This window comes from Alternaria postmessia (assembly GCF_024291825.1).
Source record: "Alternaria postmessia strain BMP 2775 chromosome Unknown scaffold_65, whole genome shotgun sequence".
Classification (NCBI taxonomy): Eukaryota; Fungi; Ascomycota; class Dothideomycetes; order Pleosporales; family Pleosporaceae; genus Alternaria; species Alternaria postmessia.
Genome location: NW_026260138.1, coordinates 23990 through 50289, shown reverse-complemented (window position 1 = coordinate 50289; position 26300 = coordinate 23990). Strand labels below are relative to the sequence as shown.

General features: G+C 52.1%; 7 protein-coding genes across 7 annotated transcripts; 3 read left to right on the top strand and 4 right to left on the bottom strand.

The window, feature by feature from the left end:
• Window positions 1-242: 242 nt before the first annotated feature.
• J4E82_008284 (uncharacterized protein) lies at window positions 243-5482 on the bottom strand (the record flags this gene model as incomplete). The annotated part of the gene is made up of 6 exons (XM_051734518.1): window positions 243-818; window positions 870-2948; window positions 3236-3706; window positions 3756-5227; window positions 5281-5442; window positions 5479-5482. The coding sequence occupies 6 exons, from the start codon at window positions 5480-5482 to the stop codon at window positions 243-245; spliced, it is 4764 nt and encodes a 1587-aa protein (XP_051585697.1).
• An 824-nt stretch (window positions 5483-6306) lies between these two features.
• Window positions 6307-9416, bottom strand: J4E82_008283 (uncharacterized protein; the record flags this gene model as incomplete). The annotated part of the gene is made up of 4 exons (XM_051734517.1): window positions 6307-6355; window positions 6413-8691; window positions 8739-8864; window positions 9177-9416. The coding sequence occupies 4 exons, from the start codon at window positions 9414-9416 to the stop codon at window positions 6307-6309; spliced, it is 2694 nt and encodes an 897-aa protein (XP_051585696.1).
• Window positions 9417-11239: 1823 nt separating this feature from the next.
• On the bottom strand, window positions 11240-18768 carry J4E82_008282 (uncharacterized protein; the record flags this gene model as incomplete). The annotated part of the gene is made up of 10 exons (XM_051734516.1): window positions 11240-11580; window positions 11634-12181; window positions 12230-14270; window positions 14317-14743; window positions 14791-14846; window positions 14895-14940; window positions 15022-15213; window positions 16098-16460; window positions 16509-18509; window positions 18559-18768. The coding sequence occupies 10 exons, from the start codon at window positions 18766-18768 to the stop codon at window positions 11240-11242; spliced, it is 6225 nt and encodes a 2074-aa protein (XP_051585695.1).
• Window positions 18769-19258: 490 nt separating this feature from the next.
• Window positions 19259-20075, top strand: J4E82_008281 (uncharacterized protein; the record flags this gene model as incomplete). The annotated part of the gene is made up of 2 exons (XM_051734515.1): window positions 19259-19318; window positions 19368-20075. The coding sequence occupies 2 exons, from the start codon at window positions 19259-19261 to the stop codon at window positions 20073-20075; spliced, it is 768 nt and encodes a 255-aa protein (XP_051585694.1).
• A 499-nt stretch (window positions 20076-20574) lies between these two features.
• J4E82_008280 (uncharacterized protein) lies at window positions 20575-21099 on the top strand (the record flags this gene model as incomplete). Its single annotated transcript, XM_051734514.1, has 1 exon — window positions 20575-21099. One exon carries the CDS (start codon window positions 20575-20577, stop codon window positions 21097-21099), a length of 525 nt encoding a protein of 174 aa, XP_051585693.1.
• A 1092-nt stretch (window positions 21100-22191) lies between these two features.
• J4E82_008279 (uncharacterized protein) lies at window positions 22192-23362 on the bottom strand (the record flags this gene model as incomplete). Its single annotated transcript, XM_051734513.1, has 3 exons — window positions 22192-22646; window positions 22697-23158; window positions 23209-23362. 3 exons carry the CDS (start codon window positions 23360-23362, stop codon window positions 22192-22194), a joined length of 1071 nt encoding a protein of 356 aa, XP_051585692.1.
• A 1369-nt stretch (window positions 23363-24731) lies between these two features.
• Window positions 24732-25808, top strand: J4E82_008278 (uncharacterized protein; the record flags this gene model as incomplete). The annotated part of the gene is made up of 3 exons (XM_051734512.1): window positions 24732-24736; window positions 24761-24944; window positions 24993-25808. The coding sequence occupies 3 exons, from the start codon at window positions 24732-24734 to the stop codon at window positions 25806-25808; spliced, it is 1005 nt and encodes a 334-aa protein (XP_051585691.1).
• Between the last annotated feature and the right edge of the window lie 492 nt (window positions 25809-26300).

The following is a 26300-nucleotide window of genomic DNA, read 5'->3' as shown; positions in this document are numbered from 1 at the left end:
GGTTATCATCCTTGAAAACGCCGTCAGCGCCGTCTCGGAAGAAAACCATGTCGTGCTGTGCAAGGCACGCCGTTTGCTGCACTCCTCTGGACGCGCAACGCGAACATGTTGATATCAAAACGCAAGAAATCGTAGACACCAACCCTTCGTCGCACTGTGACATCAAAGTCCACACAACGCCAAAGATACAACGATGGGCGTCACCACCCAACCTTCTCTTCGCAAACCAAGTGACGAGGAAGTTAATCGAAACCGTCTGCGCCATCCATGTCCACATCCTCATTATCAGCCACCTTCCTAGGCTCCTCGAGGTCCTTCTTGAAAGCGGCCTTCTTAGCATCTACATCGTCGCGGCTTAGATCCTTCATCCAGCTGTTATTCCTGACAAGAATCTCCTGGACCCTCTCCCTGCGTTCATCGTTGAGCTTCTTGTACTCTTCAGTCGGCTTCGGTACAGCCTCACTCAGGCCCGCGCGTACGGCGTCTGGCTGCACAAAGTACTGAACGCCACCAGTGCCGAAGGGTTCGCTGTTGATGAAGGTCATGATGTAAGCAGAGGGGCTGATGGAGACAGTGATCTTGTCGCTGTGCTTGACGTGATCAAATCGTTCTTCCTCTGAGAGGTCCTCGGTTCTGGCCAGGCGCTTCTTAAGGTAAGGGTAGTGTACGCGAGACAGGTCGACTTCCTCAGTGGGTTCCACAGCCATGTAGGAGGCGACGTATGCTCGCCAGCGCTTCACTCGGTCAAGCGTGTTGAACTCAAAGGTTGGGTCATCCTTCTTGAAGAGGCGTACGTGTGCTTCCATCTTGGTGGGGTTCTGGAGACGTGTTAATATGTAGTCGTTGATATGGGCGAGGCGTTGACTTACATATGTGATACGGTAGGTGTCAGCATCCTTGGCAAACTTCTCGACAGCCTTTCTATAGCTAATCTCGTTCTTGTGAGTTGTAGTATCGTTGACGCGATCCTTCCTGAAGAGGTTGTAGATATCAAGGCTCTTATCCTTGTTATCGTGACTCACTACAGCGAGCGCGAACCGGACAAGCGAGCTGAGCAGCCTGTCGAACGAGTATAGCTGCCATCCAATCTGAAGATAATACCTGCGTAGGGTCTCCTCGATGAAGTTCATGTCCACTTCGCCAGATATCTGTTCTGTGAACATGTCGAGCAGCTGTTGATAGTAGTTCGCTGATGATGATGTGTCCTTGAAGAAGTCTTCAGGCTGCTTGTCAAGCATCTTCAACTTCTGCGCTGCTTTGGGCTCTTTGGCCCGATTGATGACTTTTCGGACCTCCTCTTCACTCTCTTTGAGCTTCAACAGCCTTTCGTAGAGCATGACGAACATGCGGAAGAAGCAGTAAATGGAAGCATTCGAGTACATGTTGAACTCTACGCGTTGGTAGGGTTCTTCGTGTTCGAACTCCTTATCGCCAAAAGCCGTGGGGGTAGTAACATATTCTATCCATTCACGTTTTGGTTGATCTGCACGAGGGTTGGAGTTCGAGCTGTCGCCAGCAGCCTCATCGTCCATGCCGGATGTGTCTGGAGTACTGTCCCGACTCGCCGACGCAACGCTGTCTTCCTTGTCCTTGCGTGGCTTGTTGTTAGGGTCGAGAATGGTGCGGCGGAGGTCGCCTTTCTTTCCTTTCTGCGAGCGCTGAGAGAGATCGTCGTCGGGAGAAGGTGTGTCCTCGCCAGAATCGTTTGGTGTATCGCGTCCTGACGTCTGTACCCGTTGCTCGAATTTGGCGGTATCTATGCCAAAGAATAGAGGAACGAACTCTTTGATAAACGGCACAACCTTTGCAAAGTCGGCACTGTTGTTGTTGTCGGCGAAAGTGAGCATCAATCGAGCTACGTCGAAGAGTACCTCTTCGTCTCTGAAAGAGAAGGCAAATTGGTAGTCCGGCTGTGATATCTCTTGAATCTGCTGAAGTCGCTTCTGTTCTTCGTACCGGACTTGGATCTCGTTTGTGAGTGACTTGGGCTGGAACTGTCGCTTGTCGGCCTGCTTGACTGTAATGCTCTGATGGTCCAGGGATTTCCAGAAAATCTTCTGCGTCTGATCGCGCCAGACCTTCTCCCACTCGCGCTGAGCGGCCTTCCAATCCTCAAGCTTAGTCTTCAGCCTGTGAAGAAGTACAGGAACAACGCTCCAGGGCATAGCGAAGAGCTCCTTAATCACGTCCTTTCCTCTGTCGCGGCCGTAGATCTTCATGATAACCCGCTTGTAGATTGTTTCGCTCTGTCCACCAAGTCCAGGCGGTAGCGTGAATCCATTCCTATCCTCCGGCTTCATCGTAAGAAGCTGATTGGCGATTGGTTCAAGCTGTTGAATCGTGCGGCTGCATGCCTCGATATTGAAGTCGTAGTCATGGCGCTCCTCTTCGATTCGGTGCAAGCCCTCTTCAAACGTGTTCTTGCGATGGGCGACGAAACCAGAATCTTCGGAAGCCCATGTCGGATGGGACGCCCACTCGTCGTTTAGGACCGATCGGCACAGTTCGTCGCGCCCGCTACATACACGCTCGCGCTCGCGCCTAGGGAGCAGACGATAGCTGGGACCGAGGCTGCGACAGTTCGATAGCGAGACACGAGAGTTTACAGTCTTTGGACGGGTCTTCTGTTGCTCTTCATCTTCGCCCATGAACTTCTTGAACCAGGCATACAATTCCTGGTTTCCTCCGATGAATGATGCCGCGCGGTAAATCAACAATTGCTTGTCGATCAGATCTTGCGAGTAAAGATTGCAAAGCTTCAAGAACTCATTCATCGTGTTCTTGTTTCCGATAAATTTCTTGACGCGATCAAAGAATGCAAGCTCATCTTGGTTGGGTGACGTAGTAGTCGTCGGTGGCATCGGCTCAGGCAGCGCAGGTGTCAGAGTAGGTGACACTGGTGGACCATCGGGAATTGCCTGCTTTGCGCCATGTCCGGTTTTCGCGCGCTTTGATATGTTAGCTGATGATCCCATTATGTTGTCTTCTACTTAATCCGAACAAAGCCAAATTTCAACTCAGTTTGAGATGAGCGTAAAATTTTGCCCCACCATTAAGCATAGTGATGGTGGTCTTGATGACAATGTTTGTGATGTGGTAGCGTTGGAATGGAAATAAGGTATAACCATGGAAATGGAAGGAAAAGGTAGAGTTTATGGGCAATGCACGTGCCGCATAGAGAAAAACAATGCCATGACCTAGCCCTGCCCGTAATAGTGGAAGATCTTTCACATACCTTGTTGACGCTTCCCTGGTTGTTGTAACCGCCGCGAACGTTCGAGGTCGGTAGTTCCTGTGGCATGGATGGGGGCATGGGCGCAGCCACAGGTCCCTGTCGGTCGCGCTTCCTCTTGTTGTCGCGGTTCGCGGTAGGTGTAGGCGCAAAGTTACCCATCGGTGGCAGGCGAGATGTATCCGCACGACCAGGAGTTTGTTGGTTCGCGGCCGCGCCATAACCTGATTCGCCTCGTACATTGCTGAGCATGACTGCGTCTTCGGCAGCATTCTTAGCAGCCTGCTGTTGCGCCCTGTGCTGAGCAGCCGATTCCGGAAGGAATTGCTTGAAGTCCTCAAGCAGATCGGGCGCGCCGCCGAACAGGTGGGTCACTTGGGCGTACACGTCCTGGATGGGTTTCGATTCTCGCTGGTAGGTCTGTAGTATCTCCAAAAAGTTTTTGTAGATGTCAGGGTGAGCTGCGAATCGATTCTAGGTGACTGTTAGTACATCAAGGTCTAGGTCCACAGAGCGTATTTACCTTGATTTTGTTCACATAGCTGATTGCATGGTTGAACTCAACAGGCCCTCTCTTCTCAGCTGCCGCCCCACCCATCTGTGGGAGCTGAGCAGCACCATTCATGGCTTGTCCTTGCAATGAGGTACTTGGATCAACACTCGGTGACATCATTGAGCGACCAGTCGCAGCTGATACTGCGTTCTGTAATTGAGAAACTCCTCTCTGCTCTTGCTGGTGGGCCAGCGCAGCGGCTGATCCAGCAGGGTCAGGATGAGGACGTGAGGTAACCTCTGGCGAATGCGGTGCTGGGCCCTGCTGCCCCTGTTGTGGCCCATACAGAGGCTGTCCGAGAGTGCGGTTGTTTGGTGAAAACATCGATTCCTGTCCTTCAGGTCCCTGAGCTCTCTGTTGCTGGGGCCAAGGGCGTCCCTGAGCAGTCTCGTAGTAAGTACCTTCGTGTTGGGGACCGTTGCTACCGTTGACGGCGCTGCTGCGTGGCGGCGAAAGCGGCCTTGGAGCAGGCATAGTCGATACCATGGTACCCATTGGCGTCGTCACTCTAATGGCATTTGGGTCGCCGTTAGTGCCACACTCAATCTTGTAGCCGGGTGGCAGAAACGTGTTGAAGCCTTGGATCAAGGCCGGATTGCCCGCGAAAAGAGTTGATACCCTCTCAATGACCCCCGGAGTGTCGATCGCACCACTCTTGAAGTCTTTCATGATATCAAGGAATCGGTTGTATACATCGGGGTGGTCCGCGAACTGAACCTTGACCTGGTCCAGATAGCTCAAGGCATCGTTGAGGATCGGCTGCTGTCCCTGGCCCATGGCCATAGATCCAGGAGGGCCGGCGAAAGGCATCAACATCTGAGCCTGGATAGGTGCCTGCACCGCGTGCTGCATGCGTGGTGTAGTCTGCTCATGTTGCGCGGGCGCATTCCCATACATAGGGCCACTCGGATTGGGACCACCCATGGGTGGCGCGAGGGGTCCATTCATTGGTCCCGATTGACCCAACAGACCGTTCGGACCGTGTATCGTTCGCGTCGAAGGTGCCACTGCCACAGGCTGGTGTATTTGGATTGGCGCTGAGTGGTTTTGATGCGCAGCGTGCTCGCGCTGCTGTCGCTCATGGATCTCTCGATCCCGCTGTTCCGTCTCGCGCTTGACAATCTCTTCTTGCTGGTGCAGTGCGTGCGAATCCATCTCTCTGTCTCTGGTCTCGCGTTCGCGCATCTCGCGCTCTCTGTCAGCGCTGGCCTGCTCCGAAGTCGGCAAGTGTTGTTGCTGCTGCTGGAGAGTTTGCGATATGCCCGGTAACGAGTATGGAGGGGCTTGGGGGCCTTGTTGAGCCTGCGCTCCCGCGTCTGAAGATGGCGGTCGTTGGGCGGACATGTGAGGTGATGAGTGCTGAGGTTGCGCCGTCAGCCCTGGAAGTGTGGGGAGATTCTGGTTGTGGGCCGTCGCGGCGTTTGACGAGTAATACCCGCCACCTGTGATGGAGTTAGCAATGCGAACTGGCGCGTCGTTTGCCTGTGCGACATACCAGATGGTGGTGGGAGTACTGGTCCCGGACCCTGTGAGGGTGACGCATGTGGAGGACCCTGTGGAGTCGCGTTGTTTGGCCTGTCATCACTCGCAAAGTCAGCTTGAATGCAATCAAATAGTGGTGCGAAGAGGAGCTCAGAAGCATCTTCGCCCATCGTGTCTGTTACGGAGGAGGGAGCGGGAGGCGAGTACGCACCCATAGGGACCCAAAGGCCGCGACGCCTGTCCTTGGCCCTGCTCTGTTTGCTGCTGACCCTGTCCACCTGCAGACGCCTGCGACGGCGGCCACCCGTCACGATGCGCTGGATTCATGTCCTCGGCTTTACCAGGCTCGCCGGCGATAAGGGAGCTTACGTGACCGATTCGGGGGTCGCGTTGTCGTGTTTTGAACGGATCAAAGGCTGCTGGAGCTCATGGACGGCTTGTTGTAATGTGCGAAGCTTGATAGATGTGGTGTGGTTCGATTCCAGAAGTTGGTCGCCCGCTGTTGATCAGGAGCAAAAGCGCGGCTGTAGCTGATACGGTTGCCGAAGTCGCGTGAGCCGAACGCCGAAAGAGGATTACACGGAGCTGGAGATGTACGCGACAGTCTCGATTGCCTCAAAAAGCGCAATAGCCTAGGGACAGTCTGGAGATGATGCGTTCTGATCAACCAAGGCCTTGTTCAGGGACCGTGTGGATTATCGTCGGCCCGCAAGGCGGTGGCAGAAATTCAGAAACTCAGCGCGTCATATTGCCGAGCCACTCGGCCGTCAGCCTTGTCAAAAAAGGTGCCGTCTGCCGAAGTCGCCCAGCTTGACGTCTTTGGCTTGTCGCATATTTTCAGACTGATGGATTCACAATCTTTACCTATGAATTCGGTTCAAAGCATGCCAATATGTGTATTCATTGCACGAGACTTCACTCGCTGAACTCAGTTTAATGACGATCATCCATTCCTACCAGAGACGCCTCAGAACAACCAACATAAGAAGACTCGTGGTATTCGTTGACAGATATTCTCCAACACTACGCCACAATTGCATCAAAAGATCCACTGAAAGCTCTCCTTAACCTCGAAGTTTAGTTTCGATCTGCAGCATGTGTTAGTGAATTCCCATCTGTATTTATCGAGCGAGTGGCAATGTTACCTGATATCAGCACTGCTGGCACCAATCAACACTTCAAACTCTCCTTCCTCTGCAATCCAAGCACCTGTCTGCCCGAGACTTGTGTCGAAGTATCCGACGGAGTACTTGTTGAGCGTCAAGATTACGTCTTTCGTTTCGCCAGGCTGCAAGAATACCTTGCCGAAAGCCTGGAGTTCTTTCTCGGGACGTGGGAGTGTCGACTTGACGTCTTTTACGTATGCTTGAACAATCTCATGCGCCGCTACTGAGCCGCTGTTTGTGACTGGTACTGTGATAATGATCTCTCCGTCCTCTTGAAGCACAGTATCGCTAGCTCTTGGTGTTTTGTATTCGAAAGTGGTGTATGTAAGACCGTGTCCAAAGGCAAAGAGTGGTGCGATCTTGGAACGCTCGTAATGCCTGTAGCCCACGTAAATCCCCTCGCCATAGACGGTCTTTAAATTCTCGCCAGGCCAGTTGTGGTACGCAGGATTGTCTTCGATCCGAACAGGGAAAGTCGTTGGCAGTTTCCCACTAGGGCTACTGTTGCCCAGTAGTACATCCGCAAGAGCATTTCCGGCTTCCTGTCCTTGGTACCATGCCTGGAGAATGGCTGGTGCCTTCTGTACCCATGGCATGGTAATAGGTGTTCCGGATTGATTGACGACGACGGTGCGTGGGTTGGCAGCTAGAACAGCTTCTATCAGGCGATCTTGCGAACCGTTCTTCGGAAGGTCCATCGTTTGTCTGTCGTAACCCTCTGATTCCCACTCGGCGTCGAGCCCCACAACAACTACAGCGACATCTGCGTCGCGCGCTGCGTCGGCAGCTTCTTGCAAACGATCTATCTTGTCCTCCTCTTGGTAGCCAATCCGGCAGCCGCCATAGTCGTGGCGACGACCGATGACCGAGACTTTCGATGCAGGCCGTACTTCGTTGGTGCTCTCAATCAGAATTTCCACTGACTTGCCTGCCTCCAGGTGGATTGACTTAAGTACATCCTCTGAAGCAGAGAACATAGCCTCACCTTCTTGAGTCCAATCCCAGTTGTCAATGAAAATGTCGCCATTGATGAACATGCGCCCTGGTCCAACTGAAGCAAAGCTAAAACTGTGGTTACCGGTCGACTTGGGAGTGAGTGTAGTCTTGACTTTGAAGGAGAAGTCTGGAAGAAGTTCCATTGGCGCAGAGTCCCACAGCCACAGATCTGTGCTGACTTTGTGCTGAATGACCGCTGGCTCACCGCTGAATCTGTCGCCCTTGTAGTACTCTAGTTGCACACCGGTTTCACCATTGGATTGGCAGTACGGGGAGGCGAGCGGTAGCCATTTGGAACTGTCGCAGCCTTGGGCAAACGTAATGTCGCCGTCGAATCGATTTTGAAGGCCTTGCCAAGGAGTAACGTTGTAGTAGGGATTGAGGCCTGCACTTCCCCCTCCACTGGCGATAGCTCGCTTGACATTCGGCCCAATCATCGCAATCTTCTTCGCATTCTTGATGGGAAGCACATTGTTCTCGTTCTTCAGAAGCGTCAGTCCTTCAATACCAGCTTGAAGAATAAGGTTCCGTGTCTCAACGTTGTCGATAGACTGCTCTGGCTCTTCGGGTGTCATATTGTTTAGCCCCTTGACACGATCCACGAGATATAAAACTCTGGCGGCCGATTCTTCAATATCACCACGAGTTAGCTCGCCATTCTCTAAACACTCCTTAACTTGCTCGACTTTGCGCCACTTTGATGGTCCCGGCATCTCAATGTCAACACCAGCTCTTATCGAAGGTGCAGTCGCATATGTGCCTGTCCAATCAGAAATAATCGCACCATTCCACTTCCACTCTCCTCGAAGGACTTCCTTGATCGAATGTTCATACTCGTCAGCGTGAACACCATTGATCATGTTGTAAGCACTCATAAGCGCCCATGGTGATGCGTCTCGAACAGCTATCTCGAAGGGTTTCAGGTAGATTTCACGCAAAGGCCTCTCAGCAATGATGGCATCGTACGCCTGTCGCTCAGTTTCTTGCTCGTTGCCAAGGAAATGTTTAATCGTAGCAGCGACACCCTTGCTCTGGAGACCGCGAACATACGATGCAGCAAGCTTTCCGGTAAGGAAAGGATCTTCAGAATACGACTCGAAGTTGCGGCCACCCAGAGGGGATCGGTGCATGCACACCGTGGGTGCAAGCAATACGTGGGCGCCACGTGCCTTCGATTCTTCTCCCAGATGACGGCCGATCTCCTCGATCATATCCACGTTCCACGTGGAAGCCATGGATATGCCGCAAGGAAACAGAGCAGCCTAGCTTTGTCAGCGTGAAACAAGCAGTGCCAAGCCGGAGTGCGTACAGGTGTGCCGTTAGTGAAGAACTCTCCTCGAGCGCCATTGGGCCCGTCAGATGTCTTGATTGACGGTATGCCCTTCTCGGGTATGGCTACTGTCCGCCAGAAGTCCGCTCCTGCAAGTAGTGAGATCTGGAATGGTCAGCTCGACTCAATCCCGAGGCTGCTTCGGCTTTTGAAATAGATTAACGAGGTCAGGTGGGGTCTTAAGCGAATAGAAAAAGCCATTGATTCTGAAAGTCAATCTTCGGAAGCCAATCTCGCTAGGCTTTCTGCCGCAGACATAATCCAAATCGGAGTGTTGCTGCTGGCGAATGATTTGACTCCTAGAAAGACACCCAAAACAAGACCTTGAAGGAAGCTTGCATGAATTCTCATTGTGCTTGGCCATGTAGAACGCTAAAGTCTCAAGGATCTCTTTCATCAGAGTGAGGGGGAACGTACCTGTTCTTCTAAAGTCAGCTTCGCCGCAAGTTGTCTTGCCCTGTCGTCCGGTCGCTCCATCGAGTATATCTTCTTGCCCGCCATTGTTTCTTCTGCCGGTGAAGCGTCCTCTGGTGTTGCGGCAGGTGTCAATGTTGGCGTATCGAGAGTCACCGGTTGGATGTGGATAGCCGCGTGCTTTATGTCGTACTGTCTGATATCTTCTGTCGGGCTAGCGTTTCCTATGTTGATGGTAGCCATTGCAGATCAACCAGAATTAATCATCCAATACGCGGAGTAGTAGAGCGAATTGCCGCGCTTCTTGCCACTGCAACCGACCCGGTAACGAAAGATGGGTTGAAAGAAGACGTAAGCGAGAGAAGGATGACAAGCTCGAGATGCAGCAGACTCAGAGGAAGTCAGTTGAAGTAGATTGTCATCCTTTAGTACTTGCGCAGCGCTGGTAACGATTGTCTCTCTTGACGCATGGACCCAGACAAAGCGCTGGAGTACCGGATCTATTGGAAACAAGCCTTATCCTAGCCACGGCTCGCAGGCACGTCGTCTCAGATCTACAAGGTAAGTGTTATTGGTCGGCGGGGGGCAATCAACCGAAGTTAACGCGCCCGTCTCGATCTGTCGCCAGGAAGGAGGCTCATGTGTGATTTCAATCTAGATCCGTCATGACGGCTCCTTGTGGCGAATTCCGAGAGTAACGCGAAGAGTATGATAGCAACGCCTGCTTCTCCACCATGCTGCAGACTATGAGCAGGTAAGAGCCAGACACATCGTGCAAGTACAATGACAAAACAGGTGACACGTAGACCAGGCATGCAAGTTGATGCCGCTCAGCGAGACATCCTTTTCTTGGGGTAAGCAGCGTGGGGCCTGATTCGTCGCCTTCTTTGTTGGACAGTAGACACGGCGGACCTGAACTTCCGAGGCTAGTCTAAGTGGCAGTTGAGCAGATTCCGAAGGGCAAATTAGGCAGTCAAAGGATGATACAGAGCAGTTGCATACCAATCAGTGGTGGGAAATTTCGTAGTGAGGTTGTAGCGGCCCGAGAGGCGGGTATGTTAGCGGGAACCCGGGCCAGTGAACCGTCTGCATCCTGGCGTGCATATCACGCTGACCAAGTGTCCTCCGGGGGCCAAGCGACCGTTGATTGTGGTTGATCGAAGGAATCGGACGTTGAGAGCGACTACCAGACCAGAGAGTCGGAATGGAAACGTCTGGATGTTGATGGTTCTTACCCCACCAACGCAGCACGTGCGCAAGATGCTGTGATTGAACTCCAAGCGACCATGATCGTCGCGAAGCCTGGATATCTTGACCGCGCTTTCATATGCGAGTTCGTATTCCGTTAAGGCTTCGAATCTATTCAGAAACCACTGTCAAAGTCGGCTATCGACTCACGCACCGCCTGATAGCCTTCTACCATCGCGATATCTGGCACACGACACATGAACGAATTAGTCGGGACATCGTTGGAGGGCCAGCAAATGAAAAGGCACTATAGTAATTTATTGTAATCACTTCACATTTTTACAAGTACCAAAAGCTGGTACTAGCAAGTACTTCGTTGAGATGCAAAGCGCTGTATTCTGTTGGTGTTGAAAAGACCATCTGTGGCAGGTGACTCCGGAAGCGTGATCCGCATCACCTTCCGACTCCTCAGTCGCAGTAATATTGAGCTTCCCTAGATCCGAAATCACATGTAATTTTGCCCTGCGACACGATGAAGGTATCATGGTGTACCAATATAATGGGGCAATGATTTTAGAGCATATTGGCCAGTATACGCGTTATTAGTGAGATCCTAGAGGTTACTGGGCCGAGTGTTGAAGCGCATCGATGTATGCAACAAGACTCGTGTAGTGCACTTTGAAGTCTCTTGTATGAGACAGTAGTGCATAACCAAAACTATCACTTTGATGCTCATGCCGCAATTACAGCATGAACACAAGTAAACAATGACTATACACCGTTGTTCTACATGATTGCTCACCCATCGATCAAAGGGTTTTTCAACGTAGTCCTCTATTCTCCACATTAGCATCTCTGGTGATGCATTGAGTTTGAATCTACCAATCCTCCTGTTTCCTTCCATGCATAGCGGCTTGTCGCTGTCTAAGTGCCTCTGCTAGTCCACCAGCGATGCTACCACTGCTATCTCTCGCGCTCTCCATGGTGCTACCTCCACTACCACTGTACCCACTATCCCGCCCAGAGTCACCGTTGATAGCCTTTCTAGCAGCAGGACGTTTGGCAGGCGGAGCCGGAGGCTTGGGCTTGCCGTTCGCTGGGCGGGCAGGTGGCGCTGGAGGTGGAGGCGGAGCGGCAGCACGTTGGACAACTTCCTCAAGGTACGCAGAAGGTGCCCAACCGGAAGCGGACTTGTCAAGACGGGATGCTAGCCACCAACCTGTCACATGTTCGTTAGTATGTCAATTCATCCGTAGATCAGGGTGTACGCACCATTGCCCTCCTTCTGTGTGACCAGGATGATCTCGTCTTTCCCGAGACTCAGCTCTCCAGCACTCTGACCTGCAAAGTCATACAGCGCCTTGTACCGAGGCTCTTTTGGTTGAGCTGGCGCCGGCGGCGGCGGAGGAGGCGGAGGGGGCGTGCGCGATGAACCGGCTGACGCGGTACGCGCGTGAGCGCCCATGCCATTTGACAAGGCAGCGACCGGTGCGGGAACGGGTCTGGCTTGCGACACTTCTGGCTGAGGTACAGCTCTCGGTTGCGCAGCGGCAGGCGTGGGCACAGCTCTCGGTTGTGCTGGACGAGAGGCAAGCTTTGAGGGACCTCCACCAGGGCCACCGGGCCGCAACAGCTTACCCTTTGTGATGGGCTTTGCAGCGATCTGCTTGCCTTTTGGTGTGGGTTTAGAGACAGAGTTGGGTGGCTCTCCTGGTCCAGTGTGGATGGTGCCACTTTTGTACAGGTCGTCTCTCGGCACTGCGGGATCTTTGACGACCTTGACTTGGGCCGGCTTGCCAGGCTTCTTATTGTACTGAATCCTACTTTGTGTCAGCAGCTTCCAGATGCAAATGAACTGTTTTACTTACGTCTCGCCTATCTGAAGTGTCAGTGAACCCCGCAATACGTTCGTCAGCTGAGTGAAGAACTCGGTCTTAAAAACGCAGTTCACGAGTGGATCAGGCTCGGTGGGTGACCCAGCACCGATCGAGAACCAGTCGTCTTTGAGTGTAGAACAACTAATCATCTTAATCGCGCCCACAGGTATTGTCCTCTCGGCCTGGATCTGAACTTGGCGATTCACCATGACCTGCTTGACGAGGTAGACGTTCTTCTTCGTGAGGATCAGCGAGCGAGCTTCTGGTTTACTCGATCGACCAAGTTTGGAGACAAGCACCTCCGCTCTACATGAGAATGGTACTTCCTCATTCGAGGATATACCAATGGCACCAGCAATGACCTCACCAGGGCCACCTTTGTTGCCAATACCGAGATAGTCGCCCATAAATCTTCGGGAACCAATCAAACTATACCTCCTGCGCTCTTTACGGCCTTGGAGGATCTTGTGCCCTTGGTCTCGCCATTCGATGAATTCTTTGCCTCCGTTGAGCTTTCGCCAGAACCGCTGGATCCGTACTGCACACTCTGTTCGGTATCGCAGGTAGTTTCTCCATGCACGTTGAATGCGAATAGCCATATTATGCCAGTATTTGTCGCGCATTGTCTCCAAGGCGAACAGCGTCTCAGGAGTCTTGATGAACACCTTTGTTGTACCGATCTGGAATTCCTCCGCTGGAATATTGGTATCTTTCAAGATCTGTTTCGCTCCGGTCTCGTAATCCCCAGTCCAAGTGTATTCTCCGGCATACGAACACTTGGGTGACAACAAGAAGAATCGTTCCACAAACTTATCGAAGGTTTGACGTGATGCGAATCCGGCTCTTCGAATGCGCACGTTCTCTTGAAGACCCAAGTATTTGACCTGATGAAGTACGTTGGCATCGGTGAATTCCTTGGGCGACTTGTTTTCGTTGGGCTTGATAGTACGGATGTAGGACGGACGAGCTTGCATCAGAGTCGTTACCAGGTCGTTCGCAGAGGCCTTGATCTTATCTCCAGCCGTTGGGGGTCGCCGCCTGTTGTCCTGGTCTACCTGATTCGGGAAGAGCGTATGTACAAAAGTGTTGCTACTTTGTCCGAGCAGGTTTAGCAGGTCCTTTAGTAACTGGTCTTTGTTCTTGTCGGTCATGCCATCAATCGCGTACGAGACTTCACCAGCATAGTGCTTGATGACGAACTGACCCTGACGAGGCGTGAAGTTGGGGTTCGACGATAGAGCGTTTAGTCTCTGGACGAAAGTTTGATCCGCGGCGGTTGGGTCGGCATGGGCTGTTGCACAGGCGTCGTTCAGGGCAGCAAAGACACCCGGTGGCCGCTTCTCCTCGATCAAATCGCACACAATCTTGTTGTCGAAATACTTGATGGGCGTCCACTTGATCTGCTCGCGCTCGTACTCTTCTTGCTCCGCCTTGAGCGTCAATTGGATGAAGATCTGTTGTAGTTTCTCGTTGACGTAGTTGATGCACAATTGCTCGAAGCTGTTCTTTTCGAAGATCTCGAAACCGTAAATGTCCAAAATACCAATGGACTGGGCGGTCGCGCCTCGGGCCTTCAAGGAAACATTGACGCGTTCCACGATCCAGTCGAAAAGGTTGAAGTAGATTCCCTTTGATAGCGCGTCTCGGACTGCGCCCGCTTGCGCGCAGTTCAGAGGTACGTCATATACGGAACCTCGTCGTCCTCCTCGACTCGTCTCCATAACACGAATGGTAAGGGCTTTGTTGACATGCGCCGAGTCTACTTCGAGGAGATAAGCCACAAAATCCACGACTGACTGGTCCACAATGGCTGCGTTGCCAGAATCATCCTCACGGAACGTTACGTTTCCTAGCCACAGAATTGCTGCAAGCATTCGGAAGATGTTGTCCTGCTCAGCTTGTGGTAGTCCAATGACCTTCATGGCATTCAGCGTGTCGTCGAACTCGGCATGATCGTCGATTCCTGGGACGTCGAAGCATTTAGATTTACTCGTGTATAGGTAGGCTTGCGGTTGTTGTAGGCCGAAGATTTCTGTTCGTGTCAGCACAGGTTAAGGGTCTACGGAGGTGTAGTATACCTCTGTATTGCGAGGATGCGGCTTTTGTGAACTGGTAGAAGATATGGAAGTTGCGCTCGTTTGTGATCTGACCAGTCACCCGCGTCTTCTCAAGTAGGTAGTTGTTGATGTTTGCTCCCACTGGCTCTCCTTGCGCATTGAAGTGGATCTCGAGGTACTTTCCGAACCGCGACGAGTTGTTGTTTCTCAGCGTCTTTGCGTTTCCGAAGGATTCGAGTAAAGGGTTGGTGGCCAGCACCATGTCCTTGATCTCCTGGATAGACGAGTTGCTGCCTCCTGAGACGTTGGCGATGTACTGCATAAGTCGCTTCGCTGCTTCTGTCTTTCCTGCTCCTGATTCGCCAGAAATGATGACACATTGATTCTCCTTGTATGCGTTCATATTGTAGTAGGCGGACTCGGCGATTGCGAAGACGTGAGGGGGCACCTGTCTCTCGTTAGCTCTGCGTGCCGGTGGAGGGATAAACACCGCACCTCCAGCCTGTTCTTGCCCTTGTAGCTCTCCAGCACTTGGTCGGTGTATATGCCCACTGCCACTTGTCAGCATCCCTCTCGCAAGCGCAAATCCTCGTACGTACAGTCGCGGAACGGGTTGACCGAGACCAACACATGTCCAATGTATGTCTGCGCCCATAGTCAGTCGTTGTCCTTGTCTATCGCTGCACATGTGTGCGACGCGGGGCTGGCGCAAGCGGGTCGACGCACGTATATCTCGCCATTTTCGAAGCGCTTCTTCAGGTTCTCATTGATGGCCTCATTGGAGACCTTGCTAATCAAGGTGAGATCCGACACACCGACTTCCTTCTTCTTGGTGGTCTCGAAGACGGCCTTGGTTGCGAACTGGGCCTTTGGCTGGGCGCCTCCTCCGGCTTTGCGCGCGGCGCGGTTGGTTTTCCCCTACACCAGGAATGTGTGAGCAGATATTCCTCCATCCACGTCCTTGTGCCTCTTACCATGATTGGTGCCCGACGTCGAGCTGGGACCTGTAGCTTAAGCCGGCCAGTGGGGTAGTAAGTGTGCTGCTGAGTCCAGGGTGCAGCAAATATTCAAACAATAGACGGCAAAGCCAGGTAGGGTCGCTATGGAAAGAGCAGCCGCTCCAAGGTGTGGGTGTCTAAGGATGGCTGCAATGCGGTTGTTGAAGACAGGCCAACGTCAGAGCCCTGGACGTGGAATCGGGCGCTTCGGAATGGGTACTCGCCCCATTCCGCACAGCCACAGTTATTCCAGTACGAAGTACGCGTACGCTGCCGCGGCGGCTGGAATATCTTCGTAATCTTGCCTCACCTCCATTGCCTGCCGTCCTGCACAGGTGAGACTGTTATTCATCATGGTTGCATTGCTTCCACCATCACCGCCGACGCTCACGTTGTTGCACCATTCAATCACCGTCGCTGTGACCCATCCAGGCTCGGCCCAGCTTCCGCATCAATCACTGTCGCAGCAGAGGCGCAACACAAGGACAGCCCGAGTCTGCCGCGTACGCTTAATTTCTCGTGACGTGTCACAGTTTTAGGCATTAGGCACCAATATCTTGGTGTTCGTGACCAGATGCGTGTTCAGTCGTATTCAAGGTTATCGCTACGAGGAAACGCCCCAACATGCAATCCGTCATGAATGAGTGTTCGAACGAAAGCGAACAGCACTGCTCAATAGCACAGACGCCATGGAAATGCCCAGTGCCTAATAAAAATATCCCAAATCCCACAAACGCCATCGCTTTAGCCTTGAAGCTGGTCATTCAATCATCATGAGAAAACATCACCACCAAAACGCCCTACACTCGCCCAGTCCAAACGCTTTGACTCTTCCAGCTGGGGACCCCCCCAAGAGTACACTTTGGGATCCACGAGGCAGCCTAATCCTCCCTCTTGACACCACTCCGAGACCACAGCGTAGATGAATTCGATCTTTGCGCGGAGGAGATTGCCCTCTGTAAGCTCTTTGTAACTGTCCTCCTTGTCGGCTGAGCCGTATAGAAGCTGTTGCAATGAGCCTCGCAGATGTGCTCGAGCTTTAACGTGCTTCCATGGCACATTTCCCGTCTCTTCGAGGAGAGACGTTGCATCAAGTGGTAGGCAAAGGAAATGTCCATAGCCTGCGTCCGACGATAGAACGAGCTTCGTATGATCAGGAAAGTTGAACTGGGGAACTGTTAGATGAGCTTTGGTGTACGTATCAGAAGCACTTACTTGGAAGGAGCCATCGTCGAAACCCCAGATCCCGACGTTACCCAGGCGTTGATAAAATCGAACAAAGTTTACGCGGGGATCTTTCCTGAGCGGCTTTTCTTCGTCACCAAACGTCGCACACATGTACTTTCCAAACTTGTGCCAAACAGTCCGAATCTCCTCAACTCGTCGCGATTCTAGTACCTCAATCTGCGACAGTCCTCGATCCTTCTTGACGGTCGTGTAGTAATTCAGTGCAACGCTTTTGGCGAGCTCTCGGTTGCCGCCGGCCTTCCGTAGATGGTTGTATCCGTCTGTCGCAAAAGCGATGGTAACGGGGTACTGCTCCTCTGCTGAGAGGAGAGTTCCAATACTACCATCATTGAGGACGTATCCAACCCCATACCTGCGGCTGTAGTCTACCCATTTTGCAACAAATGGCAACTGCGGTGGTTGGTCTCTTCTCGACTTCGTAGGCTTCTTATCGAGAGCTCGTTCAAGATTGTCTCGGAACGTCATCAAGCGCGCCAAAACAGTCACCGGATCGGTGGCAGGCATGTCATTGCTGACGGTTCGATAACGAGCGGCACTTTTAGTCGACGTTGCTTGAGCCGCTGATTCCGGCTTGTCGCTCTCTTCAACGCTCGTCTTGGTGACTCGTAAAGGTGGGAGATCAGGCAGTCCGTTTGATGTCGTCTTTGGTGCCTCTTTTGCGCTCTCCTTCGCTGTCCGTGCTCGCGTGGAAGTTCTTGCCTCTCGAGGGACGCGTAGGGGAGCTGGCGCGGAAGCCGTATTCGCAGTGACACGGCCAGGGTTCGAGATCTTGCGCGCTGCCCTTAATCGGGTCGGCTGTTTGTCCAGTATTCTGTGCGCAGGCTCAGGCTCCTGTACCGGCTCCACGTTTTCTTTTAATGTCTGCATCGCCTGTTGCTCTCGTCTCGGAGCCCTAGCCACACGACTCTTTGTCCGCTCGTTTCCGGTAGTTTCTGAGAGAGCTTGACTTTCTAGTGACGATTCTTTCTCTTCCGATATTTCACTGAGTCCTCCTGTTGGCAGATGCGGCCATTGCACGCGGGCGGGGAAAGGTACATATACGACGTCTTTGGAGAAGGGTATGTTTGGCTGTTTGCCAGCTTCGATCTCCTTTTGGCAGTCCCTCGCGACAGTCTTGTTCGTCCTGCGACCGTAGGTTCCAAATGCTTTTCCTTGTTCGTACTCGCCGACGGACGAGGACTTGCAAAGCTGCCACCATTCCTCGGTATATCCACGTCTGATTGTCGATGCTGTCGGTGGACGGTTCTTCGGCCACTTCGGTACGCGGGAGGTGCATCCACTGTCTAGTTCCAACGGAATGTAGCCCAGTTTGAAGAATGGGTGCGCTACGATCTGGTCGGGAGTCGGTCGCTCGTCTTCGTGCACCAACAATAACGAAACGATGTCGCGGAGGTCGTCGGTGATTTCATTGGCAAACCTGGCCAGGTCTGGCCAAGTGTATTCGCGAGCCTTCAACTTCCGGTAAATGTCCTCGCGCTTGGCGGCATGGAATGGCGCTCTTCCGACCGCCAGTGTGTACATCATGATTCCAATAGCCCATAGGTCAACCTTCTCGTCATGACCCTTTCCTGTCTTCTCCAAGACCTCTGGGGCAAGGTAGTTGGGTGTGCCGCACATGGTTGTCCGACGGATCGCCCCATAGTCGCTCTGTGACACCAATAGTGCTGCAAGACCAAAGTCGCCGACTTTGACGTTCATGTCGCGGTCGAGGAAGAGGTTGCCTGTCTTGAGATCGCGGTGTACGATGTTCCGTTGGTGTAGGTATTTGATTGCGCCGCATGTCTGGATCATGAATCGCCTAATCTCAGGCATGGTGAAATATTTGCGCTTCTTGATCGCATCGGCAAGGGAACCGTTTTCGCATAGCTCCAAGACAACATAGGTGCTTGATTCGAAAGAAAAGGCGCGGAAGAACTCGACGATGTTGGGATGGGATAGCTTCGAGTGGATCTGTAATTCAGTAACAAACTGAGGCGCGTCAGCAAACATGCGTCCACCGTGTCCAGGCTCTCTGTACCTTTTGCGCCAGCTTGGGAGGCTCCATTTTGGATTTGACAATCTTCAGAGCGACTGTAGAGCTGCCGAGATGCTCATGGCCCAGCAGCTTCGCGCGATGGCAGATAGCGAAGCCGCCTTTGCCGAGCTGTGCTCCCGTTTCATATTGGAGTCCCTCTGGATCCTGGACCACGGCCGGCGGGGCATCTGCGTGTATCGACGAGGCAGACATTGGCGTGGTGGTGGTAGTTGGAGAGATGATGGAATCGAGAACAAGGTCGCAGAGTGTTGATGGCATGTAAACAAGGGCCCGCTTAGCGTCGTTGCTAGGGCTGTCGGCCAATCGGTGCCCGGCACTGTCCGCTCGATGCACGCGGCCTTGCACAAACTTGCACTTGAGATGGTGCAGGACAAACCAAGACTGTTTTGAATTAGTACTGTGAGCTGTCCATGCATCTCGTCATGCGTCCCGCGTCGTCGCTGAGATGCTAGTCCCACTCTCAAAAGCCATTGCCGTCGGTGGATCTCCGGCCAGCCCAAGGCAGCATCGATTTGAACATCGAACCTGCAGCTATGTTCAACACCACCGTTGATTTAACCACGAACCGCTGTCCAGCTCTCTACATGTGTCTGTTCGTATGAGGCTTGAAATGAAAAACCGCTCGCCGGTCAATTACCTCCATACCTCCCCACAGCCTTCCGAAACGCTCTCGTAACCGATTATGTCTCTCACGCTCAAAGTTACGTCGCTGTTCGTCCGGACTCTCGCAAAGCCCGTAGCAGTACGTTCGTTAGCTTCTGACATGTATAGCCCTAGCTGATGTCGTCCAGAACGCCATCAAACGCAATGCCCACGAACACGACCGATTTCGTCGAATATGCGTCAAATTCGCCCAAGGCCTGCATCGCGTGGATATGCGCATGCGCCTCGGCCTGCTGCAGGACCCCGCTGTCATAGACAGGCAAATCAAGAAAGAAGTCGCCCTAGCAGAGGCTGCGCGCAAAAAAGCAGCGGCACCCACGGTCCTCACCGAAGAGGAAATGAAGGCAGAGGAAGCTCTCACAGAGAAGGAACGAGATGCGATCAAGAAAAAGGCTGAGGAGAGGATCAAGCCACGCATACGACCTCTGTCCGAACAAAAGGCCATCGAGATGGGTGCCAACTTCGCTGCTGAAACCTTCATATTCGCCGTCGGTATTGCTGTGATTCTTGTTGAGCAATGGCGGCAAAGAAGAAAGGCCAAGAATGCCAGAGACGATATAAGGGAAGATTTGGAGGAGGTGCAGGCTGAGCTCAAGGCGGTCAAGGCAGAGTTTGAGGAGTTCAAAGCGAAACATCCAGAGCCAGTGTCGTCAAAGCTACTGGGGTTTTGGAAGGGTACTGGGAAGAAGGAAGACGACAAGATTGAAGCTGTGAGCACCGAGGCGAAGCCGGCGCCCGTCGAGACTCAAGGCGATGCTGCGCAAACTGCGAATGGGACGCCTACAACGCAACCAACCCAGCATAAGGATTTAGGAATGTATACCCGGGAAGCGTAAATACTCGCAGGCTGGCGATCCTGTACCTCTCAGGTCGAGCTTAGAGGCCCGTCTTGTTGTGGTTTATCAAAAACTTCGTTACGATCATCTCCTCTCATGATACCCTTTCGGCATAATAGACGCATTTGGTTCACAGTCTCCTCCCCGGTTTGTGATTCATGACGCATATTGTGGATGTATCCAGTTGCTTCTAGGATATTGTTGTCTACATCGATGTATCAAGCATGTATCAGATCCAAAAGAGACACCTCAAATAGTCTTCTTTCTTTGATAAGCTGTCTCTATTATGGCCCGTTCATGCCCCCTTAGTCGCTCTATCTGTCTCTGTCTACGTGCCTTCCACAACAACATGCTCAGCTCCACAGCATCAGGGACGATTACATATACAACGAGCGCACATATCTCTCATCTCTCACCTCTGACGACCACGCGAACTGATTTGTTTTAACGTCACGTTTATAGCGATCGATACCGGAACCATTTCACGCCTGCGCTCATCATGAACGTTTCACACTATACCAACAAGACCAAACCTATCTTAAATGAGAAGGAGCGCTCCGCAGTTCCAAACATGTATCCACCAGACATTACTACCCATCCTGTCAACGTTGTCGTCTCCGCCCAATTAGACGGTGCAAACGACCACTATTCCCGTATGACCAACAGCGCAATAGGCTACATTCAGCACAGTACCCAGCTCTACTTTCAGCAACAACACCAGGCCCGGATCCCGCTTCCATCTCACAACGTAGCTTCTGTGCTGCCACCTCGCCAACCAGCGCGTGTCGTCGTCAATGCAGTCAACGTTCTACTCCCCTACTGCACGACTGAGCCGCCACTGGATGAAGCACAGGTCATTGCTCTAAGTGACGTTGTGGGTAGTCTGAAGGAGCTTGCGATACTAGCTCTGGGTGCTGCATCTGGTGCGGCCGGCTGTATGAAGAAACTGGAAGGCGCAGTGGGTCCGCGGGCAGCAGGAAACATTGCAGAGTTCTTTGCCGACGAATGGGAAATTGAAGGTTAAGAGAATTCATAGCTCCGGACTGGGGAGTGAGACGGTGGTTGGCTCCTGCATCATGGAATTGACAGTTAGGGGGTGGTCGGGTGGAGTAATGAAAGCAGTCACTGGGAATCAGGAGGAAGATGTGAGCTGCTGGCGATGAGTTGTCTCATTCGTTGTCAAGGACAACCTTTGCGCTCGCTACCAAATCATTTATCAGGTTTACAGAGTATACAAAAGCCTCGCTCCCGCCTATCTCTTCCATGTCTCTCACCTTCAAGTCAACTCACCGATGGTATTCAAATAACATATCTGACCAGTAATGACAAGAGATCAGTATACTTTTGACATCGAAATTCCGGACACTGTTGTGCGTGAAGTTCAAAGGAGAACCGGAGGACGAGCGTGGAGTGGTAGCCTATCCCTCACAGCCGCGTTAGCCAAAGCTAAGCGCGTTGATCTCTTTTCTCCCGAATGCCTCCTACCAGTGCGCCACATCACGAACATCATGTGGTAGCGACATTGGAAAAGTTCCGAAGTGTTCCCGTGAGTAAAGAAGTAGCAGCTGGCTGGTATGAGCATTCTGAGAGAGGGTTCTTAACGGATGCGGCAGATTCAGTGCAAGAGCTACGTGAATCTGCGGAACACCTACCTTGACTACGACTGGGTTCTATCAAGGGTGAATCATGCCAATCTCAATGACCTGACTAGGAGAAATGTGCGAAAGTAACATGTTAGACCAACCAGTCGCTCGTTTTTACTCATACACCGTAACACTACAGTATAAATATCAGTAGTTCTTCAATTCGTTTCTCTAAGCTTTGATATGTGCCTTCATCTGCTAATGATCGAGGCATTGTATCGCTAACTCAAATCATCGATGGAAGAGACAGCATACTTCGTTACCCGAAGGTACTAAGGAATCTTTTTGCATAACTTGACCAATATTATCTACTGCAACGACAAGGTATCATACATTATCCACTACATCGTCCACGGACACAGACTTTTCTAGCTCTGCTGTTAGACCAGCCGCTCCCCCCAACATTTCCTCAACTTATCCCGGATGACATTGGGAAGCGAGGTCCCAAAGATATTGCGAAGACCTTAAGTAATCTACGAAGAACCAAAGCTGGTGATGTTGATTCCAATACCAGCCAACGCCGGCCCGGCATCCAGATCCAGGTTGATCGTGTTACTCTTGATCGCGTCTTCGTAGTACGTAAGATGCTGGTCACCCTTCACGCTCGAGTTGCCCACGATCTGAAGCGGTAAGATACCGTTCTTGTATTTGCCCTGGATTAAGCCCAGAAGAGTGAGCTGTTCGACGTGGCTTTGTAGAGGGAATTTGTTCTCCCCAGGCGTGAGGAAGACGTTCGGAATGAGAGCATAGCCAATCGGAGTGCCATCGACGGCGAGGTTCATGGTGACGTTGCCCAGATCGAGTGTCATGACAGACGGGTTGGGAATGGTGACGTTGGCAATAAGGTTGGAGCCATCTGACAAAATCTCGTCTTTACCGGAGAGAAGGCGAACGTCGATTATGTTAAGCCCGGAAAGTTTATTTAGTCCTGTAAACATGTTAAGACTATGGTCCAACATAGGTCCAAGGGGCGCATACCTTTCATTGTAACGACCTTGTTATAATCGACATCCATAGATGGTAGACCAGAGAGGTGAATAGTCGTCTTGCCATCAAGGTGGATTTCAAATGTCTCGGCATCCAGAACAGCTCGAGTGTAGTTTGAAAATGCATCTGCGTTCGCGAACTTGACGTCTTGATCAACAGTAATACGCGTTTCTGCTTCAGATTTGGCCTCCGGTATCTCAACGTAAAGGAAAGGCTCCTGGCCTTCGAGCGACAAACCGGCACGGAAGGCATCGATCTTAGGGTGGTAACTACTATCACTCCTGATGACAGTATCGATCTTTAAATGTATCCCATCTGCTTGCGGATCCGTCACCTCTTGGGAAGTAACTTCGATTGTCGAGGAATTGATCTCATGCTGTGCCTTCTTTGGCACACCGACGAATATGATTGGCAAAACAATGACCAAAACAATGATCACGAGTACCAGACAATCTGAAGTAGTGTAAACAGAAAGTAAGTTGATGGTACTAGAACACACTTACCACACCACCAAAATTTTCTGCAGTGGTTCTTCATGCGTCCTTTTGCGCCTGGCGTTGGCCCTGGTGGATACAGCTTGTTGATGACGCCGCCTTTCTTCTGGGGCGTAGTATACACATCGTCTGCCCGTGCCTGTCCGGCGGTCTTGTCGTCCATACTGAAGGCCTTCTGTTAGGTGTAAAGATGATGTAGAGTAAAGTTCGACAAATCTGGAATCCACCGGTTGATGGCGATTCAGGCCACCTGTGGACTCTCCAGGGGACCCGCAGGGCTTAACACGCGAAATAAGTAGAAGGATGAAGAGATACCAAGAATAACCCAAACAAGGTATAAAGGCGGAGGACGCGGGGAAAGCACACGTTGAAGTCGTCAAAAGCTGGGGAATGCTCAGAAGATTTGGCACATGCACACAAAAACACCGAGACCCCTCTTGCGCCAGATTATCATTGGTGATGGGCCGACAGCACGACGGGTGTCAAAAGGGTGCGATCAGTGACAGGCGTCTTAGCGATGGTCATCAAGGCGACGGGTTGCCCGAGACCGTAGCCTGTTATGGAGATTGCCCGAAATACTCACCACCTATCTGGTAAGGATACGAAGCCGAGGCAATCCAACCAACGAAGGATCAACTTGCACATGCGCGACGAATCTTTGGAGCAGTGGCCAAGTTGTGTAACCTATGGCGCCGAAAAAGCCGTGAGTGGTCAGTTCAGCAAGCAAAGCCAAGCTACTTAGCCATGTCGAACTATTTAGATTGGCTGTGTCGACTACAGCCAAAGGCGAAAAGGCGTTAAGTGGAATGACACGCGATCATATCGAATAACCCTGGCTAGTCCGGATAGCGACAGATCATTGCTTACCCCAGACGGTAGCGCGGGCCCTGTACCTTTTGGGGTTAGAAGTGGACAAAACCCCCTGAAGCGGCGACCAATGCAAGCGATTGCTTGTCGGTCGTCGATCTGTATTCGGGATCCGCGCCTCGTTGTTGCAGACGAAGAAACAGTCCAAAGGAGCAGGTGGACAGCGGTATATTGCATCAAGTAACGGAATCACCAGCCCCGCCCCTTCACATGAAAAACGAGATCCGAGACGAATTGCACAAGGCCGAACCGACCCAGGACCTAACAAGCGGCTGCTTCTCCACGACTCGACATACATGGAACGACAAGGGGTGCCAGTGAATGATTTTCTCGCCCACGATCGTGCGTTGCCGTAGGATCCGACGCTTCAGCGATACGCGGTTCATGCCGTCTACAAATCCTTGGGTGTCTGTCACGCAGGGCCAGACCAGCCCAGCCCACATTCCCGAGTGCCGTAAGTGGCGTTAACCGTTGTTAGAGCCTCTTGGGTCTATGGCGGGAGATTCAACCGTTTGGGCGGCCTAAGATATGCCTGGACCAGATGTGCTCGATGCGTGACTATAGCGCTGGTTGAGAAATGTTAGTAGTGGTAGATTGGGCGAGGAGATGCAGTCGAAAGAAGAGTCCGGGGGATCGCCTGCCCTGGCATATGCCAAGGGAACGCCATGTAGTGGGTCGCTGCCGCTGCGGGCAGCCTGCGAGTCGTGGCTGGCGAGGTGAGCGACAACACATTTTTTTTTTACCAGCGCAAGGCTCAACAGCACAAGATGGCGCAATCAGACGAGGAAGATGACTACATGAATATGGTATTCGACGATGCGCCAAAAGGACCAAAGTTTGAGACTTCCCTACAGCGCGCAGCGCGCAAGCGCAAAGAGGTGCGTCTGGTGGCATTGCTGGATTTTGCTACACTAACACGTTGACAGGGTGAAGCTAGAGCGCGACAGAAGACCAAGGCCGAAAAACAAGAAGAAGCCGAAGCTGCACGAGAAGCTGCCCTCGCTACTGCCCTGCCCGAGACCAATAAGGGATTCAAGATGATGGCCAAATTCGGTTTCAAGCAAGGCGATGCTTTGGGCAAGTCCGAAGACGCACGCAAAGAGCCTATCCGAGTCAATCCTAAAGACGACAGAGGAGGCATCGGTCTGGAGTCGGAGAAGAAGCGCAAGTTCAGGGAGCAGTTCGAGGAAGCAGACCGACTAGCAAAGCGCGCAAAAGAAGAGGAGGGTGACTATCTCGAGATATTGCGCCAAGAACAGAAGGAGAAGAAGGCAGAACGGGACCTGGATAACGCGCAGAGGACAGCTGAGCGCTTGTCCGACAAGAACGCTGAAGCGGAAGGCGCGACAGATCCAAGTGAGAAACCACTGAAGGACATCAATGTCCTCTGGCGTGTTCGTGCGCGTCGCAGGATGGAGGGCAAGCGCGACAAGCAACAACGCCGAGAACTGAACAACAGTATTTCGTCACGATTACCCACATTAGCCGCCGAAGACGATGACGACGATTCAAAGATAGCGCAAGGTCGAGACCTTGCGCCATTCTACACTACTCTTGAGAACGAGCTTGAAGATGAGGACCCACAGTTGGCAGAATTTGAGGCCTTGCCTGTAGCGGAGCGCTTGCAAAAGGTTCTGGTGTTTCTGCGTGAAGAATACCGATACTGTCTCTACTGTGGCTACGAATACCCAGACGCAGAAATGGAAGGATGCCCTGGAGTTACTGAAGAGGACCATGACTGAAAGATGAAAGCCTTCATTATGCGAAGAAATCTTAGTAAAGGAAGCTACAAACACGACTACTACTCGCCCTAGGGCCCAGAGTAGGCGGGAACGCGTATTGGTACGTCTGGAAATCGCGCAATCTTGTGACTGTTATACTCGGAGTCGCTTTTACAGTATGACAATGACTTCCGGAAGATGCAACTGTCAAGGACCTCTAGTCCAAGCAAGGAACCTAATTTCTTCACGTCCACAATATGTAGTCTAATATTAGACAAAGGTGAGGCGCCTTATAGGTGCATTCTGGGCCTCAGCCGCAATAGCTCTCAGTCAATGAATTGCTGAGCATGCGAAGATGAATGAGGATTCTTGAGAATACTCAAGTAGAGATAACGTGCAAGCAAAATACAAACAAGCTATGGTATTCCAATTTCCAGAACATCGGCATTCGTGCGACAGTGGTGCGCTGGTATTCAGTTTCTCAAGAGAGAGCAGGCTGTGAGCTTTGACCAA